Here is a 27207-nt window from a genome sequence, read left to right as displayed (position 1 = left end):
CCGCGAGTCCGGGGAAGCGCGCCTGCAGCGCAGGGGAACTACAACTCCCAGCGCTCACGGCCACCTACGCCGGACGCGCGGCCCCGACTCCGATCGGCCCGCCCGGCTGGCCGCGCGGTCCCCCGCCCTTGTCCCCGGCACCGAGAGTCGCAGGGACGCGGAGCGGGAGGCGCGTGGCAGCCAGCGGCATGGAGCCCGGGACAGCCGACGGCCGCTTCCTGGGCGACGTGGGTACGTGCGGGGCGCCCTGGAGGGCGCAGCTCGGGGTCTGGGTACAGGGAAAAACGGGTCTGGCAAAAGAGGACCTCCCTTGCCGGCTCTTGGAGACCGAAGAGGTGCATCTGCTGACATTGCCTTTGACATCCATGACGTCCCTCCTCTAAGAGCGTCGTCAGGGGCGTTTTGGTGGGCCCAGGTTGAATGGCCATGTCCTTAAAGGAGCGGGTCCGGTGATCCGGTGCATTCGGACGTGGTTTCTGTGGCCCAGCCCTTTTCCCTGGCCAGCGCATGCAGGGCTGGTCATCATTGTGACGCGACAGTAGCGGGACTTCAGAACTGTAGACCCGCCAGAGCGTTAAGCACCTTGGGGGAGATGCGGGGCCGCGAGGGTGGGGGTGGGGTGCGTGGTCATGGCCAAGTGAGAGAAGAACCCAGAAGATGCCCATGCGAGACCATTCCCTGGGCAGCCCTGGCACTGTCGTTAGCATCCCACAGATACACCCAGGTGTGACAAGGAATCAGCTCCAGAAGGAGGATGTGTGTGCCCTTGTGATATTATGTCACACTGTAAACACTGCAATCTCGGTTCTTCACTGAATTTTCTTATCATTTGGACTCGCCAAGAATTTGAAATGAATTCATTTCATTCTTGGGGGACAAAGGGACATTCTTTGGGGAAGCAAACTTTCCTGCCTATGAAGTAATATTATGGTGAATAAAATGAGCTTTGAAAGCCTGGAAAGAAAACAAAATCTGAAGTAGGAATCAAAGTGAGAAGTCTCTTGAGTGTACATTTAGCTTAAGAGGAATTTCAGTCATGGCAAGGCAAAGTCATTTAATTTATTTTGCAAAAGAGCTACCTTCAATATGAGCCTTTAAAGGCATTTAATAGACATGTTTTTTACTTGGCACTCCGCCCCAGGCAGACACAAGACTTTGACCCTGCTGGTGTGATCTATCTTTGGCTCAATTAAATAAGCAATGACTAGCTAACCGTGGAAGCCTATTTAAACACATATTTGAATATTTTTATTCCTGTAGAATACTCAATAGCACAGCATAATTTCTGAGCATGTTTTTGTTTTGTTTTGTTTTACGTAGTTTAAGGAATGTGTCTTTAGAAGTAAAACACATTCTTAACTAATGGATGGATGCAGCTTCTTGGGGTCATGGATATTTTTGACTTTGTTTTAATATATTTCTCCAAGATATGTCCTGACATTTTCATTTTCAATGCTAATGAATCAGCTGAATGTGTTGAATCCAAAAAAACACTGCTACCTCAACAGAAGTACATCACGGGCTATTTTAAACATTCTGACCTCAAATTCTGTATGTGTGATGTACTCCAACCAAAGCATGTAGATTTTCCTTTTTTTTTTTAATGTACCACCTCACAGAGGTAAAGATTTCAGAGTCTTACAGTATGGCCTTATCCATAAGTACAAAGAATTTAGGACAAGTCACATCCTAAAGCGAATGTGATATTTATAACTTAGCAAATGTAATCCAGCTTGTTATTGACTAAAGGTAAGTGTCTATTTGCAAAACTGAAAGAGGGACCCCGTATTCAGCATCCGTCCTCAAGAGCTCCTGACTTGGAAGTGCAAGGCTGGCAGAAGGTGAAAGGGTGCCTTAGGGACTTTGGTCTCTAAGCAAAGTGATCTGTTGCTGGTCTGCAGTTAGTTACCCTTAGCCGAGAACTCTAAACACAGTTCACAGCCACCTACTGGTATTCAGATGGGATGGAGAGAGGAAAAGGAGAGGCTCCTCCTGGGACTGTGACGGGAGCCACCGAGCTGCTAGGGCGCCAGCTGCAAGCCCTGGGACAGCTGCTAGACAGTCATCACTTTTGATAATTAAGGTGAAACTGAGTTCACACAGCTGGAAAGAAGCAAAGCTGAGGCTTAAACCCGGATGGGGTTTTTCGTCTTTTCAGTTGCTTCTTGTTTTACACTAAAAGGTTCCCGCCCTTCTTGTCAGGCAGGTTTGTCTCTCCTTGGTGTGTAGGATCACCTGGAGTGCTGGCCCAGTTTCGGGATGTCGGTCTGCAGTCACGGGCACCCGGTGCCTGGGAACCTATATCCAAGTTCATCCTTCTGTTGCGTCTGCAGAGTTATGGATTTTTTGAAACATACCATTGTATTGAAAGCACCTTGAGAGAGCTAGGTGATCAGTGCCCTGGCTGAGAAATAAACTTCCCCAAAGTCTTCTCAAATCACATTTGTTTCTGCCTTAAAGCAGCATTCCAGAACTCTCTAGAAATGTCGCTTAGTAGAGAAACCTCAGACAGCGTCTTAAACTGCATCTCCCTCTTTCCTGATTTAACTCCCTCCTTTCAATGGGACTCACCTTCCGGGAATGTCCCCAGAAAGAGTGACGAGGGGGTGAGCTGAGATCTTGCTAGTTGTCCCCAGATGTCTTGGGTCCATCTCCACGCGTCGTTGGCAGCCTGGCTGGGTTTGGAATTCTGGGCTGGAAATGCGTTTCCTACAGAATTTTGAAGACGTCGCTTCTGTCCTTAAGTTTCTAGAACTGCTTGAAGAGATCAGATGCCATTCTAATTCTTGGTCCTTTGAATGTGATTTTTTTCCCCCTCTTCTCTAGAAACTTTTAGGAGTTTTCCCGATCCTTGCTGATCAGTGTGGCTTGGTGTGGGCCCTTTTTTTATACGTCACTCTGACTACACGCAGACCCTCCTCAACTAGACTCTCATCTTTAATTCAGGGACTTTTTAGTGTAACTTCTTTGGGAATTCTCTGTTCTCTTTCTGGCACCCCTGCTCATTGGATTTCAGACTTCCTGGATGGAACCTTTATTTTTCTTACTATTTTTTTTTGGGGGGCGTACTTTCCATGTCCTTGTTTTGTTCTACGCTCCAGATTTCCTGAACTTTATTTTCCAATTCTTTCATTGGATTTGTTTTTCATTTTTGTTATGTTTTTTTTTCACTGCCCAAAAGTCCTTCTTATTCCCTGAATTTTCATTTAGAAAGGCCCTTGCTATGTCACTATTTTCTGTCCTCTCTTCTGAAGTTTCAAGACAAGTTCTTTAGACGTTTTTCCTTGCATTGGCCAGGTTGCTTCAGAATTCCTTATTTTCCTTCTGCTTTGATCTCTTTCTCTTTCCGTATAAACCTGGGCCGTGCATCTGTGTTGGAGAGAGGCTCTGTGGAGAGGGTGGGGAGGCAGGCTGGCTGCTTTGATTTCATGCGGGGAGTCTGGGCGGGGACCTGGCTTCCTCTGAATCAGGAACTCTGTGGACTTGGGTGTCAGCATCTGTAGGTCTCCCCGCACCCCCACCCAGAGCCTTTTCTCATAGGTAGAAAAATATTTAGAGCAGGAAAGCTTATCCTAAAATTGCACTTCAAACAGGACTTGTAAACAAACTTAAAAAAAAGCCTATTTCGGGCAAATGAAGGCACTCAAAAGAAATCACAGGTAGTGAGTGACAGACTCTTATTGAGCGCTTTTCTGGGCTGACCTCTGCATGCCATCCTCCCCACCACCCGCCCGGAGAAACATGACCTCCAAGGGTGAGAAACCCGTGGCTTAGATGACTTCCAGTGAAAAACGTCCCCAGGTCCCCAGGCGCAGACGAGGAGCATGGAGGACGCCTGCTCGGTGGTTAGGGTGTGTGGGCACCCCCCCACCCCCCCCACACACACCTGGGTTCTGACGTTAGAGAAGGAAGACCTGGGGTGGGTGAGAGCGAGGGTGGGGGAGGGGCAGTGCTGAGGAGCTGCCCCGCCCCCACCCCTTCCCCGGCTCCCGGGCCTTTCAGCCCTTAGCAGTCTGCGTTCCCTTCTTTTTCTCTTTTGCTTTCACTTATTCTCTTTCACTTTCTGTTTTTCCCTCTCTTGCCAAGTTTTGACTGTCTCGTCCCTATAGGAAGGGAAACTTTTTATTTTATTTTATTTTTTTCATTTTTACCTCATTTAACTCTTAAAACCCCACTTGACATCACGGTTACTGACAAACGATGCTTTGGGTATTCGGCATGAAAACATTGAAAAAGACCTGGCTGAAAAAATCTCTTAAAGAGCAACCGGATAGTCAGCCCCATTTCCTAAGTTTCTACAAAAATAATAAATAAATAAATATTTTTGTTTGCCCTTGAGAATCCAGGTGACTGCTACTTTGCAGTGCACTGAAACTCTGAGACTGCACTATTCACAATTGCTGGTGGTGACAAAGATCATTTATTAAGCCAAAGTGCCAGGATCTTTCACATACAGTGTGTCCTTGACCCTTGGTCCATTCTGCAGAGGTACTGTCATCTTTAGTGCTGGTCTCTTTGTCCTTATGGGTTTGTGACCCTTTTTTTTATTCCTTTACTATCAATGAAATGGGTATACGTGCTTTTCTGGAAGAGCCGACTGTAAACAATTTCCAAGGTCTTTTCAGCTCTTAGCTTCATGGTCAGCTTTTGTACAAACAGCCTTGTGCTCCTGGGCCCTCGGGGGGAGGCTGCATGTCACAGGCACAGGCCCTCTGGGGCAATGGGAGAGATCTGGAGTGGGGAGACTGCACAGGAGGCCGGGACTCCATGCTGGAGGGCCTGTGGACTGGGGGTGGGGGGCGGAGGCGTGGAGTCTGCCCTGGGGCGATCGAGGCATCCTCAGCATCCCTGGTGTGATCCCGCCCCAGGGGTCCAGCTGTGCTGGGGGACCCAGGAAGGGCAGGGTGGGATGGGATGACTGGAGGGGGGGAGAGAGGGGGTGCTAGGAAACCAAATCACTGGAAGGGCTGGGATTTAGGGCAGTGCTCATCCTAGAAGGAACTTGCCAGAACAAAGGGAGGGTCTCAGGTTTCCAGGTGGCCCCTCTCCTAGGGGGTGGGGGTGTCACGTCACAGCTGGGGTCCAGGCACAGGGCTGGAATGCAGCCTGAGTTCAAGCCCGGCCATGGACTAATGTACAGTGTTTTCCATGCTGTGTCTTTTTGCTTTAAGGCTAATAACGCCCCATCTCTTCAGTGAGGGAAGGCTGAGCCCCTAGGGAGGGCCGGGGTGGTCGTACAGCTCCTGGCACCATGCAGCCCCCACGGCCTTTATGTAGGGGTGCTCCTCCCCTCCCCTTGCTTCTCAGCCCTTCCTGGAGTCACCAGAGGCCACCCCTGTTCCCCTCCCCCGCCACTGTGACTATCTCTGTCAGTGACAGCCTGTTGTTGGTACCAGCTGCAGGTGACAACCTCCTCACCCCCAAGGCCTCCTCCATCATTTTACTTTTTTAAAAATAATTTTTAAATTTTTGTAGTTAAAAACATACACACATAGACGTGGTTAAGATGGATGATGAATTTTAAGTGTACAGGTCAGCAGAGTTAGCTATATGCACATTGCTGTGCATTAGATATTCAGAACTTTATCTTCTTTCAACGCAGAAAACTCTGCAGCTCTTAGACCCCCGTTTCTCCCCTCCGCCCAGCCCCCCGCAACCACGGTTCTACTTTCCGCCATTATGAATTTGATGACTCAGACAAGTGGAATCATATAAATATATTTGCCTTTTTGTGACAGGCTTATTTCACTTAGCATAATGGACTCGTTTCATTCATGTAGCATGTGACGGACTTTCTCTGCTTTTTAAGGGTGAATAAAATTCCATGCTACGGATAAATCATATTTCTTCATTCATTCACCCATCCTTGGGCACTGGGGGTGCTTCCCCCTCGTGGCTATTGTGAGTAATGCGGCAGTGAACACGGGAGTGCCGATACCTCTTCAATATCTTGCTTTCGATTCCTGCATCATATGGTAATTCTCTTTAATTTTTTGAGGAACCAGAGTACTGTTTTCCATCGTAGCTGTACCGTCTCACGTTCCCACCAATAGTGCACAGGGGCCCATTTTCTCCACATCCTCGCCAACATTTATTTGTTTATTTTTTTGGGCAGTGGCCATCCTGATGGGTGTGAGCGATGGCGCACCATGGTTTTGTTTTTGTTTTTGTTTTACTTTGGTTTTGGTTTGGTTTTGATGATTAGTGATGCCGAACATCTTTTCATGTGTGCGTAGGCCATTCGTATATCTTCCTTGGAGAAATATCTGTTTAAGTCCTTTGCCAGTTTTTAAATGGGGTTGTTTGTTTATGTTGTTGAGTTGCAGGAGTTCTTCATGGATTCTGGATATTAACTCCTTCGGGTGTACGATTTGAAAATATTTTCTCCCGTTCCAGTGCCTTTCAGTCCGTTGATCACGCCCTTTGACGTACACAGGTTTCTTTTTTCTGTTTTCACACCTGCTGCTTCTCATCTCTGCCCTCCATGGCTGCTGCTGGTTACCAGTAAGTTGCATTTCCTCTATAGACTGGTCATAAAGAAAGAAAATTAGATGTTCTTTAAGAATTCTTATGTCCAGACTTTATCATTTCTTTTAGTAATTCCCTCCGTTCGTTCACTTATTCATTCAACAAGCGGGCGGATATGAGCATCTTCGCTGAGCCATATCCCGCGCCAAGTGCTGGGAATACTCAGCCAAACGAGTCAGACTTGTCGTGGACTCACTGCAGCCTGCCTCCTCCGAGATGCCTTCTCAATTGGCCCTGGACACTCAGGCGGCCTTGCTTCTAAGTTCCCATCACTTAAACATCCCTCCAGTATCGCAGGCATCATGTTGTTCTGGATTATCTGCATGTCCCCCGCGACTGTGAATGCTGACTATCCCATCCCATTCGTCTTCGTACACTGCAGTGGAAGATGCCACGTCTCTCCAGGTAGCCGCTGATGGGACACCTGTGGAAGCCGTGCCAGGCTACCTGCCATAGGCCCCGGGGCCCAGCCTTCCTGAGCTGCACGTTTCCTTCTGCGGCGAGTCCTAGGGCCTCGCCCTGCTCTCTCCTCTTTTTAGGGTCGCAGCTGCTCATTCTGCCCTTGGGGTGTTGCTCCCCCTAGACTGAATTTAAAGTGACCTGTAGCCACTTTTCACTCCACTCCAAGACAGGCCCGCAGATGACTGAATTACCACTGGGAAACACACTAGGGCCCCTTCTTGAGACCTTAAGTAGAATGTTCCACAAGCGTGGCTTACGCATTTTGTGGGAATCAAATCTCGCTGTGCGTTTCAGCTCTCCCTTCGTCTAGCCTGCCCCATGATCTCATCCCAATTTCATGGGGTCACACAGGCTCTCTGGCTCCTGGGCAAGACAGATAGGTACGACTGGGGAGTAAAATACTGTAGACAGACGCCATTCATTGAGGGGGCTCAGAGGAGGGGCTACCATCCCGGCACAGAGGGGAGCTGAGGGAGGCAAGGCGTCCTGGAGAAAATAAGCATTGGATTTCAGTCAGGAGAGGTGCAAGTAGAAGCTATCTAGGATGAACGGGGAGAGGGAGGTGGCGGGGGTGGGGGGAGTTAGTGGATGGGCCAGAGCGGCAGAGAATGGGCTTTATTCAGAGGAGCATTGTCTAAAGCGATGGTTCTCCAAGTGCGGTCCCCAGGCCAGCTGCATCGACATCACCTGGGAACGTATGAAAAATTCAGATTCTCGGGTCTTACCTGCGACCTACTGACCCAAACTCTAGGGGTGGGTCTCAGCCCTCCAGGGGATGCTGAGGCTCACGTGTGAGAACCGTGGTTAAAGGAATAGGGAGGTCGGGACCACGTTTTGTACACCTCATTCTCTAGGGCTGGAGGTGGGCGGCGGGCAGGGAGCGATGAGATGAGAAGAGACAGAATTCCAGTCCATTTGGAGATAGGATGGCGCCTTTGTTATTTATTGACAGGTTTGTTGAGCACGTACTTGATGAGGTCGGAATGCAAAAATGAATAATTATAATTTGAGATGCATGGACATGAAGACTCAACACACCAAATTTATGAGATGCAGCTCAAGCAGTACTTAGAGGAAATTTATAACAGTAAACACCGGTATTAAAAACGATGAAAGACCTCAAATCAATGACCTAACCTTCCATCTTAAGATGCTGGAAGAAGAGGAAACTAAATTGAAAGAAAGCACACGGAAAGAAGTGAAGATTAGAGAGGAAATTAACGAAACAGAGGCCAGAAAACAATCTAGAAAAATCAAATTGCAGGGCGGACGCTTGGGGCGGGGGCAATGGTGGCATTTCAGGCAGAGAAGACATGCGCGGAGACGCAGGTGTGACACGGCAGAGGCAGTGATGAGCTGCGCGTGTGACTGAGAAGTGGGGTTCGTGGGGTGGTGTGGGAGATGGGCTAAGGAGGTGGGTCACAAAGGCCCTCGTATGCCACCCAAGATGGGCCTGTGGCCTTCAGGATCGAGAGGAGTGTGTGGGCAAATCACGTGGCCACGTCTGGCGTCAGTGTCGTAAGGGCCCCTGTGCGTGGGCTCAGCACCCTGGGCTCAGCACCCGGTCCTTTCCCCTCCAGGCTTCTGGGTGGAGCGCACGGCCGTGCACGAGGCCGCCCAGCAGGGCGAGGCCCTGCGGCTGCAGCAGCTGATCGAGAGCGGCGCCTGCGTCAACCAGGTCACGGTGGACTCCATCACGCCCCTGCACGCGGCCAGCCTGCAGGGCCAGGCGCAGTGCGTGCAGCTGCTGCTGGCCGCTGGTGCCCAGGTGAGCCGCCTTCCCTTCGGGACACCCAGCAAGACCGGCTGTGGCTGTCAACAGGGGTGGGACCAGCCAAAGGGACAGTAGAGGGAGGAAAAGAAGGGATTGGGGGTTAGTGTTCTGTGATTCGCAAATGCTCAGAAAATAAAAAAAACCACTGCAGGAGACTGAGGGAAGGAGGAAACCGGAATGGGGTCTGGTGGAGGGGCCGTCTGTGTCGAGTGCACACTAAGACCAGTAAGTGTGGTCATGGACTTGACTGGTCGGGGTCACTGGGTGGGCAAAGAGAAGGCAGTTTTAGCCAAATGGTGGAGGGGGCGCCCTGCTTGGCATGGGCGGGGGCCCGGCAGGCTTTGCTCATGGCAGACATGAGCTCCCCGGGGGAGCTGGCGGGGCCTTGGCTCAGGCAGCAGGGTGACTGAGGTGCTGGCACACTGCTCCCTAGAAGAAAGGCAAACAGGAACAAAACGAGATTCTGATCTGCTTGGCTGCTTCCGCTGGTGTAAGTAATGCTATGCGATCTCAGCCGCCGGTGCTTTCTGGCTGGCGGAATTGCTGGATATTTGACAGTGGGCTGGGCGAGCTGACTGGACACCACTGGGCTGGGTGGTATCGGGGGAATGCAGGCTCCAGGGTCAGGGTTCAGGGTGCGGGACAAGTGACAATGGTGAACTGCGTACCGCTTCCCAAAGCTTGGCCGTGAAGGCGGTTCGAGAGGAAGGGAACAAGGTTTGGACAGATTCTATGCAGCATCTGCCAGCTGGGGAGCTGCCTTTCCCCGCCCTCTGATTTCCCACCCGGAGGGGGCATGTTAAGCAGTTTCAGACACGCCGAGCTGAGGCTGGCATTAGAGCCCGTCTTTATGCCCTGCCTTCCTCGGCTGGAAACTGGAGCTCCCCTTGCCTGCGCTGTGCATATTGGGTGCTGGGGTGGTGGCCGGACAGGACGATGCGTGTCCTTAGGAGGCTGGTGGGCGACCCCAACCCAGGTCCCTTTCTGTCTGAGCGCTCCCTGCCCGCGTGGCTCCTCAGCACATGCTAGAAAACCTAAGAACTTAGAAAGACTGAGGAGTGTCTTACGTGCATCAGATTGAGAAAGCGAGCTTTCCCCTCTGCCCCGTGACACCTGTCTCTTCCTGCCCACGAGGTGGACGCTCGGAACATCGACGGCAGCACCCCGCTCTGTGACGCCTGCGCCTCGGGCAGCATCGAGTGTGTGAAGCTCTTGCTCTCCCACGGGGCCAAGGTCAACCCCCCGCTGTACACGGCCTCCCCGCTGCACGAGGCCTGCATGAGCGGTGAGTCGGGCGGAAGGGAGCTGTGTGGGCAGACGTGGAAGCCATCGGCTGGCCCGGGATTGCTCCCGGTCTGTATCGGCTCTTGGTCGCTTGGCTGCGGGCATCCCCAGCTCTCCCCCTGGAGACTCCTCGCCCAGGACTGAACAGGATTCTATGCTCAGCAGACACTCGGTGCCTTTCAGACACTAACACCAGAGACCGATCCACGCTGTGGCCTCTCTCAGTGTTCACTGTCATTTGACCTTGTGGGCCCCTGCTCTAGCTGGGGGACGAGACCCAGACACATCCCTGAGGACAGGGGAAGCTGGTCCTGCAGCATCGGGGAGCAGGTGGGGTTTCAGCTGCCCTCCTCGGATGGGCGGGCTTGGCGATGGTGGGAGGGGCGGAGGAAGGCCAGGCGTGGGGACCACGACGTCCGGTCTCACTGCGTCAGAAGCTCCCGGGAGATAAGACTAGAAGTTTCAAATGCGCCCAGCTGGCAGACACTTTTTAAATGACAGACCAAGGGTTTCGGATTGTACTCTTTTGGGCAAAGGCGGCGAGCCGGTGGCCTGTGTTTCGATGGGCCGGCATGCCGTTTGTCTTTGTTGCACTTTGCTGGGGTGTGCGGTGTGGCCTCTTCCGTGCTTTCGCTCGGGACCCCTGTTGGCAGCTGCCTCACGCCCCAGTCCTCCCGATTACGTCATCTGTCACCACCCGCGGGCCCTGGGGTTTGCTACGGGCAGCTCTTGAAAGTTTACGAACAGACGTTGAATGACAAGAAAACAATGTTTTTCAGAGTTAATTTAGTGGCCATCTGTGTATAGTGTAGGGGAGGAAAAGTTTACCTACCTTAGGGTCACTGGCTGGGCCCACCCATTAGGCTGACAAGGGACTGATTAACCAGCAGAAACGGAAGTTCCTTGATGAGGGCAGCGCATCGCACACACGCACACGAGGACTCGGCGATGTGTCTGCCACGCACTGCAAGGGGCGGTTAGGACATGGGCTTACACAGAAATGACAAGACAAAGGGAAAAGCTTCTAGGATGGCAAGTTGGGGGAGGCAAATATATGGGGGCACTAATGGTAGACGGGGCTGGTTTTAGCAGCTGCTGGTGCGTAACTTCTGTCCTTTCTGGTAGACAGGAGAGGGGGACACTTTACAAATATATGTCCTACTTTTAGGCAGTTTGGGGGAGGGCAGAGGGCTTTTCTTCTGTTTCTTCTCAGTTGTCTTAAGCTCACAATAAACCTCATGTCAACATGACATATTTCGGGGTGGCGTGTTCTGCTACTCGTCGTGGTGGTGCGGGGCGGGGGATGCCCGAGAAGTGGGGGGTGAATTGGCTCATCACGATGATCCAAGCGCAGAGCATTAGAGCCTAAGTGAGACGGATTCGTTTAGAAAACTCCGAGAAGAATCGACGGGCTTTGATGTGAGGAACAGGAAGGAGAGCATGGCGTCAAAACCGACTCAGGGTTGAGCGGGGAGTATGGCCAACGGCTGACACGCACTGGCCAGGAGGACTTGGGGACAGGGAGGGGACAGGGAGGCCTTGGTAGTGGTCCAGACATCCAAACGAGAATGGCCAGCAGACGGCTGTAGATGAAGGGCTGGGTCTCAGGGCGAGAGCTGGAAACGCGTTAGCTGCCGAAAAGAAGCTTGAGCAAGTGATGAGGAAACATGGAGTCTCGTCACGATAGAGCGCGACCCTAACCTGCGCTTAAGACACCTGGAGAGGGGCCAGGGGAAGAGGCAGGAAGGCGTCTGTGGGCTGGCAGCCCCGTGGTTATAAGGTCTAGGTAGTTCACCCAGGAGACTTAGACTGGGGACGCCAGCAGGTTTATGTCATGGCCTCAAGGCTTGATGCTCCCAGCACATCTAGGAGGCTTGGAGAACCGCTGTGCCCTCAAGAGAAAGGACAGGCATCTTCTTGCTCCCTAGGGCCACGTGGGGTCATGAACTGCTCTCTTAGGTGGGGACGTAGGCTGGTTCCCCTCGCTCCCCCGCAGCCAAGCATGGGGCTTACCAGCCAGTTTTGTCACGCTCGTCATTTCAAACGTATATGTTCATTGACAGTTTTCATTCTTTTCTATTTCTTTGAAGGAAATTCTGAATGTGTGAGGCTCCTTATTGATGTTGGGGCCAATCTGGAAGCACACGATTGTCATTTTGGGACCCCTCTGCATGTTGCCTGCGCCCGGGAACACCTGGACTGTGTCAAAGTGCTGCTCAAAGCAGGTGCGTTGTGTTTACCTGCACTGTGTGCCAATGGAGAACTGGGTGGTACAGTCAGACGGCCCAGGTGTGAAGCTGGCTCTCCCACTTGCCGGCTGAGACTTGGCCTCAGTGTCTAGATCTATAAAATTGGAAGAATAAAACCTATTTTGCAGGTTTCTTGGGAGGATTTGTGATAATGTTTCCACAGGACCTGGTACATAGTAGTGCTCGACAAATGCTAATAATTATTTTTAGTGGCCACAGGGAACCATCCACAATACCTACCTAGTAAGGTTTCTGTCTAAATCAGGAAGAGACGGGGGTCCAGGGGAAAATGGAGTTTGCGGCATTTGGAATCCAGGGTGTTGTCCAGTGCTCTAAAAATGCACAGTACTTCCAGTCGAGATGACGGAGTAGGTACACTCTGTGCTCACCTCTTCCCATGACATCAAAATCACAACAAATTAGAGAAGCACCGTTAGTGAGACTAGCTGAACAGAACCCATGTAACTAAGGACACACAGAAGCAGTCACGTCGAGGCTAGTAGGAGGGGCAGGGACACAGAAGAGGCAGGTCCCACACCCACATGCGGTGATAAAGAATCTGGAGGGACATTATAGCTGTGGAGGTCCTCCCTGGGGAATGAGGGGTTCCAGCCCCACATCAGGCCCCCCACTCAGGGCTCAGTGCCAGGAAGAGGAGTCCCCATACCACCTGGCTGTGAAACCAGCGGAGACTCTGTCCCATTGAGCTGGAGGGCTGTGGGACACCGGGGTGTCGCCTTGAGGGGCCACGCACAGCTTCATTCGCCCACAGACGTACTGGCTCTGGGCTCCAATGTGGGGGCGCCAGCTCGACGAGCACCAGGGACAGACAAGGAGGAGCTGGACCGTCTGGCTCCAGGGGGAGGGCTGGAGGGGCAGGGGCAGGCAGCTCTCTTGAGGATGGATGTGCTGGCCGGCACCATTGTTCCTCTGTGGAGTCTTCCCCCGACCCAGCTGGCAGGTGCAGGCGGGTGCCTAATCTGAGTCTCTATTGACCTGACTACCACCATTTGCCCCACTCTGGTGATACCCTGAGACCTTGTCCCTCCCAACTCATGTGCCCTGCCCAAGCTGCTTCCAGGGGCTTTTCCACAGAAACAGCCAGCCTTGGCTTATGCTTTGGACTCACCAAAATCTCTCAAAACAAAGGTCCACAAACTCCTAACAAGGAGTGTCTGGCTTTGTCCTGTACCTCTTGCTAAGTGCCCCTGAGCCCAGCACAAGTGCCAACCGGTCTCAGCTCAAATTGTGACTCTCATCAGGTGGCCCCAATCCTGGCATAAGCTGTGGCCAGTGTTGGCCTGGAACGTAGCTTCAACTAAGTGGCCACAAACCTGGCACAAAAAGTGGCTGACGGAGCTTGCATAGTGGTGCCCATCAAGGTTCCCGCCCAGCACGAGTGACAGCCGGCCTCGGCTCACAGTGTGGCCTCTCCCAAGCACCTCCAACACCAGTACAAGTGGTAACCAACGGCAGATAACTTTGCAGCCCCCGCCAGGTGGCCGCAAGCCGGGCACGAATGGCGACTAACCTTGGCCTACACTGGAGCCTATCCCAAGAGACTCCAGAACCAACATACCCGGGGGCTGGCTTCAGACTACACCAGACCACCCAACCAGCTCCACAAATGACACACCCGAATGGCAGACTCGGCTGGCACTATAGCATCTCTAAAGTGACTCCCACTCCATGGGGTCAGCCCCCACACAACAGCTAGTCTGTTGTAGTCATGACCAATTCTCAAAGCCAGTGTCAGCCCCAGCCATTGATGTACCAACAGCAATCAAGGCTTAGCTACAACAGGAGGGGACCCACAGACCATACGAGGGACATACCTGGCACACCTTGCTCAGGTGAAGAGGGAGAATGCACCAGGCCTCACAGGACACCTACTACATAAGGCCACCCTGCCAAGACTGGGAGACATAGTTGCCCTACCTATTACATAGAAACAAACACAGGGAGGCAGCCAGACTGGGGAGACAAAGAAGTGTGTCCCAAATGAAAGAACAGGACACAACTCCAGAAAAAGAACTCAACAAGATGGAGGCAAGCAATCTACCAGATACTGAATTCAATATACTGGTTATAAGGATGCTCGATGAACTAAAGGGAAGAGTCGATGAACTCAGCCAAGAACCTCAACAGAGATAGAAAACAATGAAGAACCAGTCAGAAATGAAGAATACAATAACTGAAATGAAGAACACATGAGGGAATCAACGGCAAGCAAATTAGATGAAGCAGAAGATCGAATCAGTGATCTAGAAAACAAGGTAGCAGGAAACACCCACTGGAACAGCAAAAAGGAAAAGAGGATAGTTTAAGGGGCCTCTGGGACGACAGCAAGCGTACCAACATTCGCGTCACCGGGGCCCCGGAAGGAGAAGAGAGCGGGCAAGGGACTGAAAGCCCGTTGGAAGAAATAATGACTGGAAACTTCCCTAAACTGGCAAAGGAAATAGACATACAAGCCCAGGAAGCACAGAGTCCCAAACAAGATGAACCGAAAGAGGCCCACACCAAGACAACTCAGAGAAAGACGAATGCCGTATGATGTCACATATGAACTCTAAAAAAACAAAATAATGAACAAATAAAACAGAAACAGACTCATAGATACAGAGAGCAAATGAACAGTTGCCAGATGGGAGGGGGGTTGGGGGGAGGGGTGAAAACGATAAAAGGATTAAGAAGTACAGATTGTTACTAGACTTGCTGAGGTGATCACTTCATAGTTATATAAATGCCTAATCGCTATGTCATATCACTAATATATGAAACTAATATAATACTGTATCTCAACTGTAATTTAAAAAATTTTTTTTAAATAAAAAAATAAAAAATGCTCAGGATAGAGAAGTTCTCAAGATGAAAAAGGCAAGCAAGATAAAGAACAACCCAGCCAACCGAAGTTGGATTCAGGACCTGTCCACTATAGGAGTTTTACCATGCAGCCAAAGAGGGTATTGACGAGGAGTTTTCACTATGAACCCAACTAAAATATTTTGTTGAGAAAAAAAATTTAGCTCATCTATTCTGGATAAAGCTTAAGATAACAAAACAAAACTATTCAGAAGGATTATGAATTCTCTTGGGATGATGGTCACTTGAGCTTAAGTTCCATGTAGTTTCTTAGGAGTGAGTCTTATTCACTTTAAGGTGTCGCTTTTAAGTCTTTTCGGTGAAAAAGACTCATTTTGTGTCAGGTTGGTTATGGGAGCAGTTCTTATTTTTTATGCAATGACAAAATATCTAGATTAGAAACCGTCGTAAGTCTTCCAGCCAAGTCACTCATCAGAGGATTGGTCCCATGTGTCGGCCTAGGTAGGGTGTCTACCTGTCATTACTGCTGAGCTTTTAAAATATGGGTTTCACAGCGCACCAACCCTCTGTACGCGCTCAGTACTCCCTCGTTCCACGGTTGTAGCTCCTTTTGTTGCGTCTGTAGGGGGAAGGGTCAAATTAATGGTGTTAATCCCAATATCCTCTCTGGATTAACACTTTAGAGGTAATTTCTCCTTCGTGATAGGAGGCCAGCTCCACCTGGGTGAGGCGTTTAATTCTTGGTTCGGGCAACTGAATGAACCAGAACGAGAGCAAGTTTCAGAGTCAGTTTGCCCCAGGGGTTCGACGGTGTCATCAAGAACGCACGTCCTTTGAATTTTGCAATTCTGCTGTCCTAAGTGTTCACCTGACCACATGCTGAGGTGGCTGAAGTCAGATGCGTCAGCTCCCGAGGTTCTTGGTAGGCTTCCCCCTCACGCCTCCTATTATGTCCCATTGGCCTTAACTGAGCCCCGTGTCCAAACTGCTGTCAAATTCCGATTGGCTCGGGCCCGAGTGGGAGCAGGGGTGAACCCAATCAGGGCCCACACTGGATGCTGGAAGTTAGGTCATCCCGCCCACCCCCACCCTGGGACCACGCCCGCGCCCGCGGGGCGGGTTGGAAAGGCGTGAGAAGGTGACTGAATGTCCATCTAAGCCTGAAACAGGGGACCTGGTAGATTTCCAAGTGAGTTTCCATAGACCTGGGGGACTGAATGAGGGGTGGAGAGATCCTCCTGGGGGAAGCATCCCCGATGTGTCAGTGCCGTCTCGCGATGCTGGCTGCCACTGTGCCGACGGCTCGGGGCTCCGTTCTTGATTACTACTCCAACCTCCGACGGCCTCTGACCTTCCTTCGTAGAGTACATGCAGTCTTTTTCTTTTTTAAGGAAACTATTTTTATTGTAATTCTTTTCATTCCAGAAAACTCTTTTTTTTTTTTTCTTTTTAGCTATAGGAAAAGTAGAGAGAAAAGGACAGCATATGGATTCTTTTTAAAGCAACGATTCTCAGCTTTGTGCAGGGCTGGTCACAGACCCCTTGGAAAATCGAATGAAAACCACTGACCACATCTCTAGAAAAATATGCTCGTGATTTCAGCTCTTGGAGCCGAGCTGTGGGGGGGCCAGGGTGACTGCAGGGGCTGATACGGAGGCTGTCCGTCTTCTGGAGCAATGAGGCCCAGTCCCCGAGCTGCTTATGATTTTTGCAGAGGAGGAGGTCTGGGGAAGGGGAAAGTCCCATTATTATGGTGGGGTGATTTTTAATCTGATCACCGGCAGTAAATATTTAACTCTGCTGTAAGCGCTCAGAGCAGCTGATTGAACAGTGAGTGTTTGCTTCCCCCTTCCCAGCACGGTACTTGTTGTCACACGTGTCTCCGTTATTGTGTCAGCCACACGGAACTGAGCTGTGTGTGCCTGCTCTGCCAGGGAACTGTGCCGGGGTCTTGCTGTGCTGAGCTGGTTGGTGACAGTCCCTCCTTGTCTTCGCTGGCTAAGGTTTAACTCTGAGTCCACTGCAGTCCTATTTTGCTTTGAAAGCAGGATTTCGATAATGAGCAGACTTTGGCCCCTTTTCTCTGAACCATGAGGCTGAGGATACTCAGTTCCCAGATGCCTCAGCTGTTTTGCTGACTCTTAGGCTCTCTCTCTCTCCACACTCGGTTCAAGGTACATTACCATCCTTAGTCCACACAAAGCCAGTTCCCCCCGCTTCTCCCTTCTTTCCCCCACCCCCCACATCCCACCACCTAATGTGTATCTGTATGTGTTTCTGTAAGATGCACATTGTCGCTTGTAGCATGTATTTGTAATGGACATAAATGGTACTGTGTTATAGATCTTACCCTATTTCCTGTTTTTAGGGTTTTTTTTTTTCCACTCAGCCCTGTTTTCAAAACCCACCCATGCTGCCCTGTGTACCTCTGGCCCGTTGTTCCCAACTGCTGCAGAGCGTGCCAGCTTTCCTCTTAGTCACCAGTCCTTTCTTTATACCCAATCCAATGATGCCAAGAACACGTTTTTAAAAGATCCCACTTTGTACCCTCTGGAAAGAGTTACCCCATAGAGGCCTTGTCCACAGAGAAAGCACACTGGACAGGAAGGAAGGGAGGTGTCTTCTGTGGGGCTATTTTCAGCCATAGTTTTTTCCTTGACCACGAGAAAAGCTTTACCTGCCTTGTGCCCCCTTCTCTGTCACTAACATAGAGACAGTCTCTTTCGTTCCCTGTTGGCAAGAATATTGTGAGGATTAATGACCAGAGAGAAAGCTACTAGGATGTTCGATTCTGTAGACGTTACCACTTACTTTTCATCACAAGTTTGCATTTAGCTTTCCAATTCATATTTGCATGGTGACTGCAACACCATACACTTATTTATTCACGCATGGAAAGTACTGGAAGAAAACCCGTGATGCCGAACGGTGGTTAGACCACAGGGAAAATGCTTCTTTTACTTACTATACTGCTTTTAAATATTATTCTTACAATGCACTTCTGCCAAATTAAAACGTTAGGCAATTTAGCCTTCTTCCTCACTGGGGGATTGTTTCCTGACCGGACTTCTGAGTTTGGCTGTGGGAAGCAGAGAGAGCGTCTCTTCACCTGTGTCACCGTGGCAGAGTGTTCCGGGGATCACGCGGTCCACTGTCCCGGACGTGGCTTTCATGATCCACTAGGGGACCAAAACTATTTTCAGTCAGAAATCAGAAAGCAGGATTTTTTCAAATATTTTTGAGCAGTGGGACTAGAAAGTCTAATAGCCTTATGCCCTCTCATTTTCTAATTTGGCCCTCCGCACGTAGCATTGCATGGTGACGTGCTGGTGATCGGATTTTTTTTAAAACCCCACTTTAATAATATTTTATGACTGTGATTTGACCTATTATTTGGGGGATAACTTCACTGATGCTAGCTATTTGCTGGACTTCTTTAAAAGAGTTTTCTCCAGGGGAACCCACATGTACAGTTGGTGGGATTGTAAATTGGTGCAGCCACTGAGGAAAACAGTGTGGAGGTTGCTCAAAAATTAAAAATAGAACTACCGCATGACCTGGCAATTTTACTTCTGGGTATTTATCCGAAGATATCGAAAACACTAATTTGAAAAGACATATATGCACCCCTGTGCTCATTGCAGCCTTATTTACAATAGCTAAGATGTAGAAGCAACCTAAGTGTCCTTGGATAGACAAATGGATAAAGAAGAGGTGGTACGTATATACAATGGACTATTACTCAGCCACAAAAAAAGAATGAAATCTTGCAACAACATGGACAGACCTAGAGGGTCTCATGCTAAGTGAGATGAGTCAGACGGAGAAAGACAAATGCCATATGATCTCACCGATAAGTGGAATCTAAAAAACAAACCAGCAAACAAAACAGAAACAGATTCATAGATACAGAGAACAAACTGATGGTCGCCAGATGCGAGAGGCATTGGGGGCTGGGTGAAAAAGGGAAAGATGAAGAAGTACAGATTGGCAGCTACAAAATAGTCATGGGGCATTAAAGTACAGCACAGGGAATATAGTCAATAATATTGTGATAACTGTGTACGGTGCCGGGCGGGGACTAGACGTATCGGGGGGACCACTTCATAAATTATATAAATGCCTAACCACTATGCCGTGCACCTGAAACTAATATAATACTGTATGTCAACTGTAATTGGAAAAAAAAAGTAGGATTTCAGGATTTAGAAGGTCCGGCCCAGTGAACGTAGAAAACAAAAACAGACAAAAAAAAATCTCTTCTATCTCCTTTCTCTATATCCACTTAGGAGCAGGCTTTGAGGAAGTAGTATTTTTCTTAAAAAGAATTTTGAGGCTCCAAGAAATCCCGCTGAATAGAATTTTGATGGCTGTGCCCTAAGGATGACATTTTATACAAACGTTTTAATCACATCTGTGTCTTTAAATGTATTTAAAAGTGCCGCATTTACCTATTGCCTGTTTGCATCTGTCTGAATGTCTACTGTTCTCACGGGAAAGGGGTGGATGGCAGAGCTGAACTCACAGCTACCAGACCTCCTCTCTTACCTGAACTCTGAGGTGTGTGGGAAACAATCTCCTGTTTTTCCTTTGGGCTTCCCTGTAGTAAAAAACATGTTTAAGTTTAAGGACTATTCCCTCATTTATGCAACACATTTTTAGAGCCTCTGTCTTGTGCCTCGGTGTGTGTGTGTGTGTGTGTGTGTGTGTGTGTGTGCATGGTGTGCACATGTGTGAGCTATGCGTGATGGGCGCACGTGTGCCTGGACAGGCAGGAGGGGTTGAGTAGCTCAGTCTGAGCCTCCAGTCTCAGGGGCTGTGGGCATTAGTACCACCTCTTAACTCACAGGAAAGTCATTTTACTTTTCTTCTTTTTGTTTTTCTATTTCTAGTTACGTTTCGTTAGTATTGCTGCCTGTCCTTAGCTCTCCGGTTATAAGAAAAAAAAAAATAACTACTGTTTTTGGATTTTGAAAAAGATTTTGAAAAGGCTGCAGCAGAGTCTGTCTCGATTTGTTTCCTGGACCAGGATTGCTTTTACATACTGTGCTAGATGAAAAGATCCAAGCCCATGTTTCTCTCGGCTCCAGATTCTCTCGTTGGTGATGGTTATTTCTGTTCTGGACCCGCAGGGGCCAATGTGAATGCGGCAAAGCTGCACGAGACAGCCCTTCATCACGCGGCCAAGGTGAAGAACGTGGACCTCATCGAGATGCTCATCGAGTTTGGCGGCAACATCTACGCCCGGGACAACCGGGGGAAGAAGCCCTCTGACTACACGTGGAGCAGCAGCGCCCCCGCCAAGTGCTTCGAGCACTACGAAAGTGAGGCCAGCTCTCCCAGCTGTTTGAATGACGCAGTGCCTTTTAGAATTGCCCGGGAGGGAGTTATGCAAGATACATAGCAGATCATTTAGGAGTAAACACACCATCTCGGACTAAGTCCACGTGAGGCTGAGAATGTAGATGTAACCTTCACCTATACTTCAGGACACAGAGTACAAACGATCTGGCTAAGGATAAGATTTCTTCTTTGGGTACAAATTTTAAACGACTTTACATAGAATAACAGTCACAAGTCTTTCAACACCTGTCGGTTTTAAAAAGAACCACTTAATCCAAAATTTTGCCAGCTCGACCCAACCAAAATCCAGTATGAGCTTGTGGCAAACTCCATATCTGTCAGCTAAACATTTCCTGAATGATGATGGTTTTTTTTTTCCCCAAATAATTTGGGGGACAAAGTAACATGGGAAAATAAATTTCATCAGTCGTCTTAATTATTTTCTTGCAAAGAACTTTTTTCTTTCGAAAACTTTCAAAAATAGAGAATACTCTCCGGTTAATTTACATTTTTGTCAAACAGAGATCATTCTAAAAGGCAAGCCCTCCAGGCCAGGCTCTGTTCTGCAGATGTCCCCGTGTCTCGGCTGCCAGGGACGTCCAGGCGGCTTCCACCTTTGGCCCTGGCTTGCTCGCATTCCTGAGCCACGGCTTCAGGCTTCCGCTTGCTTAGTCCTGAGGTCCTGACGCTCTGCCATCGGGACCCGCATTGCGTCCTCTTTCCGAGCTGTTTTGTGGCGTGCCTCTGTTCTCCTGGGGTCCTCTTGCGCCCGCCCTGTGGCACTCAGTAGTGGGAGCAGAGCCTGTGACCTGGAGCGGCAGGAGCTGGCAGCCAGCATGTGCCTGGCACTGACCCTCACCCTGTCCCTCATTTGTCTGGAAGTTTGATAAACAAGCCTACCGGCTGTAGATTACAGCTTTGCCGACACATCCTTGTGCTAGGGTATATCATAGTGGGAGAAAAAAAAAATCGCAAAAAGCGAAAAGAAACAAAACCCCACAAAAGCGCCCACAAAATGGAACGCCCGTGGATGTCGGTGCGATTCCATCGCTCGCTCTCGCCTCCTCAGTCCCTGGCCGTCCTTCCAGGGAAGGCGTAGCAGGGCCACGTCCTCCTTCCAGGGAAAGGGAGGCGGAGGCGTTCCCAGCTCCACCTTGGCATTCTTTAAGTTGAAGGATAGTTATCTATGTTCAGCTCTGCTAAGCTAACCTCATGTGCTTCCTGTCCTTTGTTTCCAGAGACACCTCTGACCCTGTCCCAGCTGTGCAGGGTGAGCTTGCGAAAGGCCACCGGCGTCAGAGGGCTGGAGAAAATCGCCAGGTTGGACATCCCTTCCAGGCTCATCGATTACCTCTCCTACAACTGAGCCGCAGGCACAGGAGGCGGGCGCAGGCCGGAGGCTGCTGACCTGGCCAATCCCAGCGTTGTTTGTCTGAAGCCCTCGATTGCCGCAGATAGGACGACGCTCCCCGGGTCCCCACTGGCCGTGCTGTTTCATCTTCGCTGCAGACGCCTGGAGAGTATTTCCAGGGCATTGAGAAGGCCCTGCCTCGGCTTCTGTTGGGGACGTGGCCCCTGCGCTGGCTCTCCTGGAACTCTGCTCTAACTCTGGCGTCCCCAGCCATCCAGTTGTCCTCTTTCTGCCGACCTTCCTCAGAGGGACTCTCGGGAAAGACCCCTCTGGGAGCCCAGGGGGAGGCCGGGCGGGGCTGGGGGTGCAGGGTGCTGCAGCTGACTTCCGCGCGCCCGCATGGTGTCACCTCATTAATTCAGCACCGGGGCGGCCCTGGGGGTTCAGAGGGTGGAGCCTGTGCCGCAGAGGGCGCCAAGGCCCAAGGAAGCCGAGGTCCCGCCACGTGGCCTAGGAGAGCTGCCACCTGGGTGCTTTCTCCTGGAGCCGTGGTGGGCACCTTCCCGGGCCCACCTGCCCAGGTGTGCCCAGCACTCAGGGCTGTGTACGGTCGTGTGGGGGAAGACTCAGGCTCTTCGGTCTCCACGAGCAGCACAGCGTTTCGTGGGAAGTTTTCCCTTCGGTTTTAGGTCTCTTAAAAAGTTTATGTCGGGGATGCAAAAAACCTCTAGAAGACATAGAGGCTGTAACAGGTTTTGTTAACGAGCCTTTAAAACAAAAGGCAACGTGAGGACGTGTTAGCACACACTTCCACGAATGTGAATGACTTTCGTGTTTCTATGGTTGCCCAATGAATTGCTTCCCACCCTAAATTTTACTGACTCCTTGAAGTTCTGAAATTGGTGGAGGGGGTGGCCGGCACCGACCGCTGAGTCATGCGTTTTGCAGACACTCGTGGAACACCGTCTGTGCTTAAGGCATGGTCTCCGCGCCTCGAACCCCATCAGAAGCAGACTCATTACCCAGCGCGGGGAAGGAAAGTTTTGCGATCCGGTCCTATAGCAATAGAAATAAGTAGTTCCGCATGATAAGCCACGAGGTGAAGTATATTCAGACTGCATTTGTCTGCCTGAGATTCTGTATTGTAATTATAAACAAACAAAAAAGAAGACCGGGAGTTAAACTAGGGGACTTTGCATAATTAGTTCAGGTATGTTTGGTTTCTGGGGAAACGGAGAAGGCACCACTCGTGAACGCGGTCAGGGGCCAAGCCCAAAGCCAGTGTCCCAAGAAATGCAGACATCGCCACATGTTCCGAGGTCTGCCTCGGTCACCTCCTCCCAGAGAACGAGCCTAAGTGCTCCGAGGCTGTGCCGAGTGTCTGCATGGCGACTTGATGGGGCCCCAGGCCCGGTGGACGGTGTCCTGCGGGCTGCACAGGGCCGTCCCGCCTCCCTGCCACAGCCGTTGTGACGTCACCGCGTGCCGAGCAGGCCCGCCATTCCTGTTTGGCTTCAGTCTCGGGTTCAAGTTCCGGGTAAAGCCGTGTTTCTGCGTGTTTCTGCGTGTTTGTTTCTGTGTGTGCTGAGAGCGACGAGGGGACGAGCCCTGGCTCCGCGCTTTCGTCCGTGTGGCGGACCTGCCGTGGCCACGAGCCGGCGACATTGCCACAAGTGGGCGCTCAGGCTGACGGTCTGGGCCCCACCCTCACCGCTCGATGAAAAGAGTCCGTCCGTGGGTCCGCGTGGCCCTTTTCTCGTTGAAGCAGAAATGCAGATGGGCTCCAGCCTGGGTGAGTCCAGGGGGGCCGCTGTCATCCTACCCACGTCTTGGAAGGTGACGTGATGGCTCCAAGCCTGGCTCAGATGCAGGTCTTTCTGCCTCTCCTTCTCTCCTAATGCTGAGCTCGGTGCCGCCCTCGTGTGGAGAGGCACTGCCCAGGGGCCCAGATGACAGACTTTAGGGCCTCCTGTCCTTCCCCCGCCCCCAGCTTTATGGAGCTGCAATCAACACCTGCCTGTGCCCTTAAGTACGGCCGTGATCCTGGACAAACTTTCTCGGCTGCAGAAGAAAGATAAAAGTCCAGACTTCGACCATTAAAGGATGTCGATGATCAACGAATGAATGTTACGGATGAGAAATGGGGCCCCTGCTAGCCTCATATATATTTTGAGGCTGAAATTCGGTGATTAAAAGATGCCTCGAAAAGTATAAAGTGCTTCCCATATAATGTAAACGTTACATGGTTATGACCGGACTACAGTTTTATTGGTGTTTGTAGACCTTATAACTGTGTGAACAACTCCCTTCTGACTTTGGGGTACTATTTCAGGAGGACTATATGCAGAAGACCTCTCAGGTGACATTTTAAAACTCAAAGTGCAGCCGACAGGTTTGGAAAAGACGTTTGCAACATAGCTAACAAATGCTTGGTAATGTAAATATATAAAGATCTTTTATAAATCATGAAAAAGATTAACAACCCTATAGGGGGAAAAAAAATAGGCAAAGACTATGGAGAGGAAATTTACAAAAGAGGAAACCTCAGATGTCCCCTGGCAGAAAAGGATGGCCAGTCGTGATCAGAGAAATACAAATTAGTGAATATTTAATTAAACAAAACTATATCGCCACATCCTATCGGCTTGACAAACATTAAAAGGTCTGACGGTTTCTTCATGTTGACGGGCAACATGGGCAATGGGAACTCATAGACTGCTGAGCGGGTATTAATTGATTTGTGTACTTTGTCGAGCTGTTAGATGCTCCCTAGGACCATTAAAAGTGCATAATACATGTGCCCGGTACTTCTGCTTTTCCAAACATACCTTAAACTCAGACGTTTCATAAGGAGAGTGTGGGGAAGTTTAAGGCAGCAACCGTATAATAGTAAAAGACCCCACTGGCAGGGGAGAACTGAAGAGTATATTTGTACAATGCCTGCACTCTATGAAAGTTAAGATGAATTAGAGTTACGTGTTTTAACACTCATAGATCTAAAAATTATAACGGCAGATGAAAAAAAGTTGCCAACCTATTTATATACAGTATGAACCTATTTGAATAAACTGAACAAAACAGCCCAAGTAAGTATCCGGGGCTACCGAGGTGTGTAGCAAATGCATAAAATCACAGAACCCACACACCGGCATCACGCTGTGCTTACCTCTGGGTGAGGAAGGGACATGTGACTTGGGGACAGGAACAAAGGGAACGTCAATGTTCTGTGACATTTCATTTCTTAGAAACGGATGAGGCAAAGCTGAAGAATGCTGCTATTTGTTCATATTGGGTGGCGAAAACGTAACATACATGTCGTTCTCCATGTATTTTGGCATTTTTTTTTCATGATAAAGATTTAAAGCACAGTTGAGAGACAAAGGGCAGAAATGTCTTTTTTAAAAAGAGGATGCGATCCGTGTGAGAGCTATAAGCTAAATTCTGTTCGAGAATGCCTTTCGGCTTCCCGCTGGCCACAAAGTCGTGTTCTGGGATACAAGATCTTAGATTCCGCAATGGGGGCTGACGCTGTTTTTGGACCAACCTCATCTTTGGACGAGGAAACAGGTCGCAGCTCCTTCCTTGGATAGACGGGACTCTACAAGCTCGAGTGTGCTGTGTGGCTCACGGGGCCTGCCTGCACTTCATCTGAAGGGAAATGTCGCGTGACGTCCCCTTTCCCGCTCCTGGGCGCTGCCTGCCCTCTGCAGGTGGGGTGAGGGAGGTGCAGGGAAGAAAGGAGTCTCCCAGCAGCCCTTTCTCTGTCATCTCTGGGTCCCGTCTAGTCTCCAGGGAAGGAAGTGGAGTCTTCTCCCCTGCTCCTTCCCAGGCTGACGCTGACGCTGGCACAGATCACTCATCAATACTCCTAGATGAGTCTGCACACAGCTTCGAAGTTGTTTGAAACGAAAAGAATGTCTTGTGTGTCCATGTCCTCCCCTGGGCTGCTCGTTAGAACCGCCCTTCACGCTTTCTTTCCAGGGGGAAAAACTCTTTACTCTTAAGCGGTTGAGTTCCTTGATTCATGAAACGACCCTAAGACTGGCTCCCAACACAAAGCCTCCCCGTCGCTCATGTAGCGAGCAGCCGTGCCGTCTTACAGACGTAAGTTGGGGTGGACCACGAGGGCGTAGCAGGCGGTGTTCAGCTTTCCCTCCCTCTAGGCAGCACTGTGGCATTTACTGTTCTCCCTGCAATGGCCTGGAAAATACTTCTGGACCCTGGAGTCTTTCTCGGTGTTGGTACCACATGGCATTGACAGCTAGGTCCTAGTTCTGTGGGTGTGAAAGTCCTGTGATCTTTGGCAATTTGAATGAAAATATGTCTTAAGTGGGTCCAATCTAAACAGGGTGCCTCCTAAAAGCTGAGGGTCTCAAAACCATAAAGATTCATGGCAGCTCTCCCTGCCCCCTTACACACACACACACACACACACACACACACACACACACACACCCACACACACACATAAAACTTTGCTTTCCAGCAGCGGGTCTCTAGGTGTGCGGTTCTTGTGAACCAGAGACTTCAGAGTTGAAAGAGAATTTGCATCTGAACTCTGAGCCAGGATGTACAGTGAGTTTAGTTCTCTGCTTTCTGTGTGATCGACAGGAAAACTGCCATTGATTCTTGGTGTTACCCTGAATCCTGAGGCCTATTCTGCTGTGTTAGAGACAGAGTTTAAGATCAGACAAGAGACAAGAACCTTCACTCATTGCTTGGTCCACTTTATCCATCCATCCATCTGTCTGTCCATCCATCTGTCCGTCCATCCATCCTGTTTTTCTTTCTTTTTTTTTATCCTTTTTCAAATTAGTTACTCTATTTTAGGTTCTCTGCTGGGTACTAAGGAGATATATATATATATAAACACTCCATAAACACAAATCTTGGCCCTGAAAGCTCTCACTGCTCTCAGGGAGCAGACATAGGAGCAAACGCTGCCTCTGAAGCAACAAACGGGAAGGAAGTACTAACTCTGCTCTTGGGAGAGGTGAGCAGAGATGACCTTGACCTTGCTCCTCAAGTCTGGGGTTAATAAACACAACTGCATAACATAAAAACATTGTTTTTATATTTGTGGTGCGATGTTGCTTACAGAGCTTGGTAAGGGCTTGGATTATTGGCACGGAGGAGAATGATGTTTAAACCCGTGCAATTTTGCATGGTGAAGAGTTGACCGTAACCCTTTCTTATGCTTATTTTTCCCAAAGAGCTGGAAGTGGCCATTGAAGGCGCACAGGGATTCTGCCCATGGCCCTTGCAGAACAAGTAAGGGGTGATTCTAAAAAACTGAGATGAACGGAGCCATAAGGAAAAAAAATCGTCATAAGCCACGTTCAAAGGTCCATCATTAGTTTTCCTTTTCTTTTGGGAAGTTGGGGGATCCT

At 49.9% G+C, this 27207-nt stretch overlaps 1 protein-coding gene across 1 annotated transcript; it reads left to right on the top strand.

The window, feature by feature from the left end:
* On the top strand, positions 1-24616 carry ASB13 (ankyrin repeat and SOCS box containing 13). The gene is made up of 6 exons (XM_039870996.1): positions 1-231; positions 8571-8758; positions 9899-10049; positions 12139-12273; positions 20256-20447; positions 21705-24616. The coding sequence occupies exons 1-6, from the start codon at positions 189-191 to the stop codon at positions 21830-21832; spliced, it is 837 nt and encodes a 278-aa protein (XP_039726930.1). The 5' UTR covers positions 1-188; the 3' UTR covers positions 21833-24616.
* The last annotated feature ends 2591 nt before the right edge of the window (positions 24617-27207 follow it).

Source organism: Pteropus medius, unplaced genomic scaffold (assembly GCF_902729225.1).
Source record: "Pteropus medius unplaced genomic scaffold, Ma_sr-lr_union100, whole genome shotgun sequence".
Classification (NCBI taxonomy): domain Eukaryota; kingdom Metazoa; phylum Chordata; class Mammalia; order Chiroptera; family Pteropodidae; genus Pteropus; species Pteropus medius.
The sequence above is the reverse complement of the archived record's forward strand: the minus strand, read 5'-3'. Positions and strand labels throughout refer to the sequence as shown.